Raw genomic sequence first — 11,926 nt, 5'->3', positions numbered from 1 at the left:
ACAAAACAGCCTGGTTTACCAAAGGGATAAACATTTTAAAATTTTTTGTTTCATGGTATTGTTTTAATAGCTTGAACTTCTTAAAATTTGATCGAGCTTTAGCTTAACAACATAGAGATGTATAAAACAAATTGACCACAATATATTGTAGATGTATGTTTTAATTCTGAAAGAATGTATAAAGACTACCACCTGCTCAAAATAGTCGGTAATAGTTGGTAGGGGAATCAACTTTTCAATACTTCGACACAAGAAAGAGTTAAAAAACAGAGTTACAGAGTGAACATTAAAATATTTATTTTGTAAAATATTTAAAATAAAACAAACTACAGTAAATAATACAGGCAGTACCTTAAAGTACTTCACTTTAAAACATCGTAGCGTCAAATAAAAGTGATAAAGCGTCATGTTAAATAATTAAAAAACATTTTTTTGTTTTTTTTCTTAACCTCCCATCTGTTTTAGTTTTACATAGACTTTCAAGTTGTAAAATGCATTGCTACACCATAATAAAAAAGTGCACACATGATATTGAATACAGACTTTAGTGTTGACACATTGTACATAAATAAAAAGACACCTTAACTTTTTTTTTTTTTTTTTAATTAGAAACGTTACCTTTTTTCCTTTACAGTCACTTTTTTGGCCAGACAACATTTTTTGGCACTGTACCATTGTGATATTTTAACATACTGTGGTTTTTGATAATAGTGAATGCTCGTGGGGTTTTTTTAAGGTGACACTTGGAAAAAATTATCGTTATTATCATTTGATCCCCATTGAAACAAATGGCCAATAAATAAAACTCAAGGGGTCGCCTTTGTTCGAAGTCCACTTGTAACAGTTGGTCTGTAAACAGATTATGACACTGGAATGACGTACCTTTGCAGCTCAGCCTTAAAAACAACAACCAACTTTCAAAAGACAGAATTATTTACACTATCAGAATAAATAAATAATCGCAATTTTGGTAGTGTTTCGTGAACCTGTAGGGTGTGTTTTAGTGTGTCAGGGTTGTCTTCAAATGTCGAACTTGCGAAGACTGATTCTGCTGAAGGAATCTCTGCAGAGAGAAAAGAAGCAAAAAGAACAAAATGTTGGCAAAAAGTAACTGATCTAAATTGTTTTATTTGACAACAAACAAATTTGGCTTCATCTAATTCATGAAAAATACCTACATTATGAGGCTCTGAACACTCAAAAACACAGATGTTCCCTTTAACAGTTAATGTCTTTTCCAGAAAAAAAAAACACTTTTCAGAAGTACATGTTGTGGAGAACTGGTATAGGATGCAATGTAAGAAGTAACTTATATTAGGGTCTTTGGGGCTTGTTCTCGTTTCAGTTGTTAGTGAATAGCTCTCCAAGATTTAGTCAAAAAGTTGCTGCTGTCTGTAAGTTGCATCTGTTTTTTGAAACATTTATTCAAAGAATCCAACAACTGTTTAATCTTAAACTATTCAGTTACACATTAGCCTCAAGAACATAAGGCTAAATATAGTAACATATGAACTAACAAGTTCCTGATATACTGATTATTCTGCATCACTGAATCCTGTCATGTTCAGTCTCTTCTGTCCTCAGACTAAGATCCAATTAGTCTTTAGTTGTTTTTTTAATGATTGCATTTTCTTTGTGATTTCTGTCGAAGTCTTTATGGACGTTAGAAAGGTTTATTTGCTTTTACATCTTTATGGTTTAGTTTTTATATAATAATTCAGAGGATCCCTTTTCTGTTCTATTGGGAGAGACAGGATCACTCGCTTATACCTTTAAAAAATTGTAATAAGTGAGTGGGGACCTAGTTTCTACCATAAACATCACTCCATGCAGCGTTTTCTTTGGTAAACATATGCAGCTAAAGTGTGGTTTCCAAGCTGATCACTTAATTTGTATTTACAACATGCAGGCTGTGATTGTTTTCAGTGCAACACTAGTCGTACAGAGAGGGTGTATATTTGTACTCTAGTACCACAGTAACAATATGGTTTAAGCAAAGTGGCTGTAAGCTATGTTAACATGTCACTATGTTATTGTTGTTTAATCCTTTGTACTTGGTGGTGCAAGACTACCTCACCAACATAGTATTATCCATCCCAGTTGACTTAATTGACTCCTTGTGTCCATGTTGACATAGCCACACCACAAACAAAAACAACTCTGTAGTTACCTTGTCAAGCCGTCCGTTTGCTGCATGATTTTACAGAGGCAAAAACAAAGACTTGATTTTTATTTACTTCCCACAAACACATGACCTTTAACCTTAGACTGTCTGATAGAAAGAAATTCGTTAGTTCTGTCCTACCTGTGTGAGTTGACCTGCAGTACAGGTTTATAAAGCTGAGGGATCTTTCTGTTGATGAGGGGCTGCAGCGCCTCCTTCAGTCGGTGGTAGTTCCTTTCCAGCTCTCTCTGGTACTCCTTCTGGTCCGGCCCAATCAGGCTCTTGTTTTTGCGAAGGGCGTCTTCGCACCTTTGGTTGAAATGGAAGTGAGAAACATTGTAGTGAAGGTGTTTTTACGTCTTTACTGAACATTGGTACACGTTTGTTCAGGTAATGATTCACAGTCTGTACCTCTTGGTGAAGTCTTTGAAGCAGAGCCGTAGTTTATTGTGATGTCTGTACAGTTTAGGGTCACTGGGGATTTCTGAGAGGAAAACTTGAGCCACCTCTAAGGGACCCTGTGGACAAAAAGGAAAAATTATTACCCATCTAGAGATTTTTTCCCCTCATGTGTAGACTTTGAAATATATGGCTTTTGTAATTCAGACCAGTATCTCAAGACCTCACCTGGTTGACAGTAGTACCAACTGATCCCTGAAGGACCATCTGTAACATCTTAGCATCAGCAGGGTCCTGATGGGTGGCAAAAGCCAGTTCTTGGGTTTTCTTCTGCATGTCCTCTATCGCAACCTCGATGGGCGTGGAAATGATCTAGAATATACCAGTCATTAGTAACCAGAGAAACTAGGCACCAGGTTTGGACATGGAGCTGGTTTCATTTTATTATAAATTAGTACTGTTATTACATTGATTTAGTCTGAAGGTCTTTGACTAAATTGTAACTTAGTCCTCTTATTGTGAATAGACAAATTTTAGTTACACTTTAGTCAATTAGTTAAGTCATCAAAATGATGTAAGTCAACTAAATCTTAATTGGATTTAGTCAATTTCAATGTGTAATATATTCACGATTATAGTTGATTTTTTAACTGCTAAGTTGAGTTACCACTGCCATGAACTACTAAGTCACTGACCTCTTCTTTGTGGATGATGTTGATCCGTGTCTTGATGTAAGGAAAGGCGTGCGAGGTGGTGAGAATAGTCTTTCTCTTGAACTGTTCGTGCAGATCTCCGTGTGCCCGGCCATCCAGTGTGAAGGGTGTGCAGTAAACAAAGCGACGCAGGTTGTAGTTTTTGTCAAAGTATGTGATGCGGTCCTTCATCTCGTACGTGTCGAAATAGGGTTCCACGTAGGTTATCTGGATGAACGCCTGCTGGGAAAAGTAAATATGTTTGACACTGCAAGTTGAGACTGAGCCAATGAAAGAGACCACATTGCCTGATACCCACCTTATTAGGATCCAGCTTACACTTGTCCACGGGGTTGGAGTCCTTAATGACTTCAACCTGGTCTTCTCCAAAACGCTCCCCATAGAAACCCTGAGAGAAAAATTGAATATTCAGACAATTTTGGTAAAATATTTTTTTTTATAAAAAGTTTAAAATGATGGCAGTGTGACCTAATTTCAACATTTTGTTAACAAGAATTTACTAAGGAAATCCAAAGTGAATTTTATTTTCATAACCCATGGTCATTTTACCTCCAGCCTGTGAGAGATTTCCGCCAGCTTCGTGATTGCAGGCTCTTTGTAGACAAACTCTTGCTCGTCCAGGTCGCCAAATTTCGAACCATAAAATCCAACTCTGAAGTACGTACCAAACATCCTCTTTCCATCCTGTCAGCAGAGGAAATAAAATGGTTACTGAAATTTGAATTAAAACCAAAATTATTAATTATAATTAATTATTTTGCACTTTGCACTAATAAGGTGGTATGTTAATATTTAACAGTGGAGTTTCCTGCTGTGAATGATACATTTGCTTTATGTTATCAGTGGATAAAGCAAAGCTTTTCTTCAAGACTGAAAAAACAACAGTGACGTTGAATTTTAAAACTGTGGTCGTGGAGCCTCAAGTAGAAACTGAAACCAACATAACAAACTTGTAAAGAATGTCACAGAGCAGTCTATCTCCACCATTTGTACGCATACCATTGGTGGAGATATACAGTACATACCATTGATGGAACTAGGGCTCCCCCTAGTGCTGAAATAAGGCAACTTGACTTTTTTAATTATTTTGGCAATACTTGTGGATATGGCTTCAGAAGATGTGTAACAGTGCTGCTGCTGTTTGTTGAACTGTGACTTTGGCTGATTATTATGGTTAAAAATCTTATTGGGAATAATTCTTTTCTTTTTGTGTACTGCTGTATTTTATCGTTGGTCATACTTCTGGTACTCTGAGAGCCAGATATTTTTGCAGTTGATACAATGTATACAAAACTTTGAGAACCAACCGGCATGGAGAGAGGAGAGCAGCCTAGAACAGCTTCATAAAGATTAGTGTCTAGAGATGTATGAAATATTGTGCATTCAAAAAACAAAAGACAATTTTAAAGTGTGAGAAAAACAAAAACAACCATTAAAACAAAAGACAATTTTAAAGTGTGAGGAAAAAACAAAAAACAAAAACAACCATCCATATTAAAATTTCAGCTGCTTTAGCCATGACCCAAGTAGAAAAAAAGCCAGAACAGGGAAGTCTATGCAGAATAAAGTGAATTCCATCCTAAACTCAATAACCCTCCTACTGGTAACAGGCAAATATGTCAGCTGTACAGGAACTTGGTAAACCTGTACATACAGAGCCGTACACTGACATGACACTCTAGAGCTAGCATGCTAATGTCGTAAGAAAACATGAAGCAGAATCAACATTTCTAGTTCAGGACATGTGTCTGTCCTGGAGGGAAATTGAAAGAATGAAGCAAACGGCCGATATGATTTGGAATAAAAACAGATAAGCAGTTAAATGATTTTTTTTTAAGAGATAAAAGATAAATGTAAAAGTAACTACAAATGCTTAAAGGAATATAACGCGTAGAGAGCAGTTGAAGAAGCTCCTAAAACTAAGGAACTTACCACAAGACACAATTAAGTAAAGTGGGAGGGGTCGGCAACCGGGGAAATCAAAAAGGAGAAAACACAACAGATTTTAATCAGGGTTGTATTCTTTCAGAGTATTCTTAGAAACAAAATACAAGCAAACAACAGCAGAATTATTTTAGTTGAAATTCTAATAAATAAATAAATATAAACATTTTGGGGCAGTAACTGAACCATGCAGAGGCAGGCAGTTATGGAGAAAATGAAAAAGGAAAACGTCACAGACTCGTAGTGCACTTCAATGCAAAATCAAATAATGCAAAACCAAATAAAAAGTGCTCTCTCCAAATCATGCAACAAAACACAAGTGTCTGGTGTTAATACTGTTAAAAAAAGAAAGGAAAAACAGAATGGATGAAAAAAAATCAGGGGTCGATTTAGTCTGAGCTAATGAGAAGATGGAAAGGAGGCGTGAAGTAATCAAATCAAAAAGATTTACAAAAAACAAAAATCACGTAATTCTGCGATTACGGACTCCGGGTTTGATCGAGCCAATCTGACTTTACAGCACCACCTTGTGGCTCCACAGGTGTGTGTGAACAGAGTGACAGGGAGACTAGAGGACACTTTAGAAACAGCACTGAAATCGAACCCTGTGGTTGAGGACGAGTTGGACCTTGACAGCGGGCAGAGCCGGTTGATGAGTGTGTTCTGGTGGAGGCACCAGAAGAAAGATGGGGGATTAGGGTGGGTGACGGGGGGCGGGTGTGGTTTGTGCGAGTGATGCATTCACGGAGGTGTTTGTCGTTAGTGTCGCGTGCTGTGGCTCCCATGCAGTGTCAACACTGTGATTGGTTTAAAAAGAAACCAAGCTCCTGTTGTTGTTCAGTGAGAGGAAGATAGGTGTCGCTGCTGAGACAGCAGGCAGACAAAATATATTGTCTGCAGGTGTTAATGGACTGGATGTGTGAGTGGAGAGAGGGACAGAACGTCCACGGTTGGTGAACAGGTGATGAGAATAAGAAAATAAAAATTTGAATCGAAAATAAAATTAAAAAAAAAAGTGGTGAGCATGGCCAAGCAGGAACCGTGAGACCACCTACCTCCCAGCCAGTACTCTGTGTGACAAAGAGAACACAGGACATGTAAACACACCGCAACACAAAAGTCACACACTCGGCGTAACTCCAAGCAGAATAGATTTTGTTTTTTAATCTGAAGAGAACGAATCTGGAGGTTTGAAGAAATCAGACGGAGACAAACAGTGGACGTAACCATAGAGCTGTTGTGGACTGTAGATCGGAGGTTCTCAAATAGTGGGATGCAGAAATATAAATGACCATTGATGTGTTTTTTTTTTTATACTTTTATACTTTTCTATACTAAAATCTAGAGCGGTCACGACGGAATCACTCAGCAGTCAGACTCTCCACTTAAAACATTTTGTTTTGCTTGTTTGAGAACTGCAGCTTCACAGATTTAGTTCGAAGTAAAAGAACAAATGACACGCTGTGTGTGTGTTTACCTGATGAACAATTTTCCCAAAGGCTTCCTGTAGTTTACCGTGAATGGTGGCCAGCTTTTTAGCATCCCTGTTGGCTTCGTGGATAGGGATCAGTACCTTGTAAACCTCGTTCACTGCCTCGTACATGCCGGCCTGGATCAGAGAACAGGAGGAATGTTGCTGTGAATTCTCTACGACGTCTCGACAACAAACAAATGGATTCAAAGCGCATTCATTACAGTGAACGTTTTCTACTCCTCACCATGGAGAAGGAGGCAGCAGCCTGTTCTAACAGCCCCACCAGACCGATCTCTGTGAAGTATTTGCCGGAACAAATGCCCTCCTCGTCTGGAGACACTACGTCGTCTGACACTGCTGATTCCTCGAGGACGTTTGAGGAAATGTTCTGAAAGTCAAAAATCAAACGGTGAACAAGTCAAGTACAGACTTCAGCTGATGTTTCTTAGCTGCGGACGTGACGTTCAGTAGAGTTAAAATGTCTCTACCTGGAAGGTGACGCAGCCCACGGGGAGATATTTGCGATCCTCCAACATGCTCAGATATTCTGCCACCAGAGCAGCGCTGTGAACAAGACACTGAGCAGCCTCCGCGTGGTTGTTCCTCTCCGAATGTTTTCCTGCCATGTTCTGGAGCCACGTCAGCCTCAGGTCTGGAGACGTCTGGTAACCTTTAGCAATTCTGGAAGTGAAGACCGCGATGAAGCAGAAACACAGAGATGTGAACAGTGGAAGGAAAAATCATTGAAACATACTGGCCTGGACTGGAAGGAACTGTTTTGTACCTGTACATGAGATCAATCAGCATCTCTGGATCTTCCTGGTGCTCCTTCATCTTCACTGTGTCTGACAGGATCATGTGCAGGTTGAAGACCAGGTCCTGGACCTGAAGGGACGATGAGAAAACATTTTCAGCTCACAAACCAATCAACAGTGCTAAGGTGACACTTAATTGGCTCTACATGTTACACCTTTACCAGTTTGCCAGTTTAACTCAGACAGTACCTGGTCTGGAAACGTGGTCTCTCTCAGCTCCAGGTCTTCCTCTGCGTACGTGAGGATGGTCTTCAGTGAGCGGCGCAGGAACTCCTCGTTAAAGTTCTGAGAAGTTCCCACCAGTGAGGACAGAGACATGGTGACCTGCATCTTCACTCTGGCAAAATTCTGGACGACAAAGAGAGACGATTGTGACAAAGTGCCAAAAACAAAAAAAGTGGAACACAAATAGTAAAGAGCAAAAATTATTTAAAAATTCTTGATTTCAACCATGTGACTGACTGTAGAATATTTGAAATAATGAAACAATTCCAAATAATTATTTTTCCTAAGAAATCCTGTGAAAGTTAATTAGAAGTAAATCCTCTGATTGGCTGCATCAGACAGTGAACTTTTAGCTATTGAACTTACCCTTGATGAACCTTGGTCGCAGTATTTGAGTGTGTATTGTGAATTTGAGTACTCACATTGCCGATCTCGAAGTTTTGTCTCATGAGGAGATAGAGGGAAGCGCTGGCGTGGGCCCTGATGGTACTAATGCTGCTGCTGCAGCTCCTCAGTAGCCTTAAGCACAGATCAGCACACTGTTCTGTCTCCTCCTCGAACAATAGTTCTGGGAACTTCACAAGCCGAGATAAATACACACATTTAAAATCCAGCATAAATAAAAAAAAGAAAAGAAGAAGCAGAATAATGGAGCAGTTCAGTTGACAAACCTTTGACACCAGCGCCCTCTGAGTGGCAAAACAGTGTTGCAGGTAGAGAGCGCTCTGGTTACAGGCCATGCTGTGGAGAAGTACCTTCAGTACTCCACCCAGGACACTCTCCTTGGACTCGGTCAGAGACACAGTCTGCGAAGAGGAGCAACACGAAAGCATGTCAGGTACGACTCTGTTCATTTTCTCTGATTAACTCTTTGTCTTCACTCTCATACCTGGACAATGATCTCCAAAGTATCAAGGATTATTAGGTTGGCCTCTGTTGCTAGGTTACCATCAATAAGTGCCTCATGCTCCAGCTCTGCTCTGGTCCTGTAATTATGAGAACAGAGGATTCTGTGAAAAATGACATTGAATCCAAAACCCTGGCGACAGGTGGGCTGAGACTCCACTGCAGAGAGCAAATCTAAAATATATTTTATTTCACTGACTGTGGTGTGTTTATACCATCAGTCAGGTTACATTCAGCGACCAGACGCTGCCATTTTGAATACTGGAAATCTACTTGCTGCAAATTCAAATTGGTTCTAAACGGTTGGTGCATGTGGAGCAAGACGCCAACGCCATATGTGTTTATATGTGTGTGAGAGAAGGAGAGATATATGTGAGTGTGTGGAGGGCCGTGTTTTTATTTGTGACGTTTATTTGTCACAAATCAAACCAGGTGTAAAACACAAACACATATCCACCTGCTCTGACAATATACAGAAAATTAGCATACATAGGAATGTTGGTTTATGTTGATTAATCCAGATTAATTAGAATTGTGATTATGATTATGACTGTTTGGTGTCTCTTACCTCCATGTAATGTGTTTTTCAAACTAACACTGTGTGTAATGTGACAGTAATGTGTCTGTTGTGCAACCAGAAAGACCCACAATCCCAACACATGAAGCAGACTTGTTAAAAAGCAAAAACAGATCCACTGCAATCAAGAACCAACCCCGCGACAGACACTGTTACCATGGCAGACAGACTGATGGGGTAAAGGAGGTGGGGCAGAATGAAGGGGCGTCTCTATGTTGGTAAGTACGTATATGCATGTGTAAACTCAAATGGTAAAAATGGACAAAAACCTTTCATTCAGGAAAGAATTGGTGACATCAACAAATACACGTAATACTGCTTGAACAAGTCAAAATAACAGTAATGCATGAGTATTTGTCTTTTTGTTTTGAAATACTTTTTGTCCATTTTAACCGTCTCCACAGATGCATGAATACACCATGAGTGAACAAACTTGAACAGGGAGGGAATTCAGAGTAGCACACAACAAATGTGGACCATACAGTACCTGACTGATCTCTGACTCCTACATTAACACACAGCAACATGGAAGAACAAATGGAAATTGACGGAAATTAAACTGTGGAAGTGAATAGGGAGGAAGGATAATTTTTGAGAAACTTTTTTTCCCCCGGAGATTTGTTCAGGAACTTATTGGTATAGTAATTTACTGTGATCAAAAGATGACGTTCCAAAAAAGTGTATTTTTTTTCTGGTTTTTAACCACAAAAATGGACATAGCTAAGTATTTTAAGGCAAATGAGAGTATTTTTAGTCATTTTTGAGAAACTGTTATTTCGGAGATTTGCTCATGAACTTATTGGTATAGTATTTTCTGTGATCAAAAGTTTTTGTGCCAAAAAAGTATATTATTTCTGAACTTTAACCACAAAAATGGACATAGCTAAGTATTTTAAGGCAAATTGGTGTATTTTTAGTAATTTTTTAGTTTTTATTTTCAAACTTTTGAACTTTTATTTTGAAGATTTGTTCAACAAAAGAAAACAAAAAATGAGGCGGGTGAGAGATGACTGTGAGCTACCTTTAAAGGTGGACCAATGCAGAGCCAAATAATCGAAACAAACATTTGAAGTTTTTTCTGCTTAAAATCCAAACAGTTTTTTTTAAAAAAACAAAAAAAACCTACTTGTCCATCCTCTCACTGTTTTGTCTCCAGTGAGTCATGTCCTTCCTCCAGCGAAGGTTCTCCTGACTCCCAAAAGCACTGCCTGATGGACTCCGTTCTAAATGTTTGAGAAACACTTATTTTTACAGTGTGAAAGACATTTTGCAAGTATAATTTTACATTTTGGTACATACTTTTAATCTGAACAAATTATGCACCTATCTTGAGTTTTTAGGCAGTTTTTATTTTTTTCACACATATTTGCAAAAGTCAATTTTTTGGGGATTTGAAATAAATCATATGTTTAAGAAACATGCATACAGAAATATGCATTGTGCATTGTGAGTCCAAAACAAATAAGTTATTTTATTTTGTTATTAAAACTAAAGGTATATGTATACATATATATTAGTTGTATATATGGTTATTAGACTATGGGAAACCACAACAATTGAGCTCTTCTATCTTTCATAAATGTACATTTGAACTGAGCATACTCTTACCAAGCTGTCCACGGCTACGACGCACCATCTCTTGTCTGGCTCCGATGCTACCCAATATGGCCTCTTCCAGCTTAGCTTTCATGTCTTTGGACTTCTTAAAGGTCAAACTGTTCATTCTTTCAAAGGCTTTCTTTCCCTGCATGGTGAACACAACATGGGCCTTGTATCCATGAGGCAGAGGGAGAGCAGACAGAGAACGCACAGCGAGAGAGGTTATTCGTAGCACAAGCACCACCACACAGCAAAGCAGGTTAGAAGCAGAAGAGAAACCATGCAAGCATTTGAAAGGGAGCAGCACAGCAAGGACAGCTTAAATAAAAATTGAATATAGCAGAAAATTAACAAGAACATTTTGGCTAATTTCATATGATCCAAAAATCATATCTCATTTTTTAAGCCTTAATTACCATAAATGACATATACAGTATATCTTTTTTCCTATAAAAACTGATAAATTACATTTAGCAGACAAAAGGTTTATGTTTTAAATTATTAAATTAAATCCTAAACGGCTATTTTATATCAAAACCCTCCCTATGGTCTCTCTCACTCTATACACAAAATCTAACACTCCATACTTACACCCTTTATTGTGCCATTAAGGGTGGAAGTGAGTGGCAGAAGAGACTCATAGGGGCTGGAACTTTCCATTAGAACTTGTATTAGTCAATATTCTGTATGAAAAAAATGTGATCACCAGCCCTATAGCTTACTAAATACTGTAGTTCCACATTGCAAGCACATGCACCATGGTTATTACCTTGTACTCGAAGCATGAGACACAGAGGTAGAGAAGATCCAGCAGACGGTTGAGGTGAGAAACTGACAAATCTGTGAACCATTTCTGTAACACCAGTTCGTCAGCGTTTTTCAGTACCCACAGCAAACAGATAAGAAGGCTGCGACTTGACTCAGCCGAGAAGCTTCCGTGTTGACGATTTGCCTGAAAATATGGTGAAAAAAACACAATAATCAGCTTTAAAATACATAAAAATGTGTACATCTATGCTTAAACTTCAGGTGGAAAAATATTTATTTTTTTGTAACATCAACCACTATAAGTAACATACTATGCTTGAAATATTCATAAAAAATACTTTT

The 11,926-nt window shown here is 38.4% G+C and overlaps 1 protein-coding gene across 13 annotated transcripts in view; it reads right to left on the bottom strand.

The window, feature by feature from the left end:
* Positions 1-277: 277 nt before the first annotated feature.
* The window catches only part of dock7 (dedicator of cytokinesis 7), a 428,740-nt gene continuing 417,091 nt past the window's right edge, over positions 278-11,926 (bottom strand). For 3 of the 13 annotated variants that reach the window (XM_025054108.1, XM_025054116.1, XM_025054120.1), the window contains 20 exons: positions 11,586-11,768; positions 10,826-10,985; positions 10,344-10,440; positions 9,705-9,722; positions 8,624-8,720; positions 8,406-8,540; positions 8,157-8,309; positions 7,699-7,857; positions 7,479-7,579; positions 7,183-7,375; positions 6,939-7,082; positions 6,698-6,829; positions 6,276-6,290; positions 3,826-3,951; positions 3,575-3,664; positions 3,259-3,495; positions 2,792-2,935; positions 2,576-2,682; positions 2,306-2,473; positions 278-1,063 (listed from right to left, as the gene is read on the bottom strand). In XM_025054108.1, the coding sequence (XP_024909876.1) occupies positions 1,021-1,063; positions 2,306-2,473; positions 2,576-2,682; positions 2,792-2,935; positions 3,259-3,495; positions 3,575-3,664; positions 3,826-3,951; positions 6,276-6,290; positions 6,698-6,829; positions 6,939-7,082; positions 7,183-7,375; positions 7,479-7,579; positions 7,699-7,857; positions 8,157-8,309; positions 8,406-8,540; positions 8,624-8,720; positions 9,705-9,722; positions 10,344-10,440; positions 10,826-10,985; positions 11,586-11,768 (2,502 nt within the window). In that variant the 3' untranslated portion in view covers positions 278-1,020. Of the gene's footprint in view, positions 1,064-2,170; positions 2,191-2,305; positions 2,474-2,575; positions 2,683-2,791; positions 2,936-3,258; positions 3,496-3,574; positions 3,665-3,825; positions 3,961-6,275; positions 6,291-6,697; positions 6,830-6,938; positions 7,083-7,182; positions 7,376-7,478; positions 7,580-7,698; positions 7,858-8,156; positions 8,310-8,405; positions 8,541-8,623; positions 8,721-9,704; positions 9,723-10,343; positions 10,441-10,825; positions 10,986-11,585; positions 11,769-11,926 lie in introns of all 13 variants that reach the window. The other 10 variants (XM_025054112.1, XM_025054117.1, XM_025054114.1 and 7 more) reach the window with 7 other exon arrangements.

Source organism: Cynoglossus semilaevis, chromosome 2 (genome assembly GCF_000523025.1).
Source record: "Cynoglossus semilaevis isolate Cse_v1.0 chromosome 2, Cse_v1.0, whole genome shotgun sequence".
NCBI lineage: Eukaryota > Metazoa > Chordata > Actinopteri > Pleuronectiformes > Cynoglossidae > Cynoglossus > Cynoglossus semilaevis.
The sequence above is the reverse complement of the archived record's forward strand: the minus strand, read 5'-3'. Positions and strand labels throughout refer to the sequence as shown.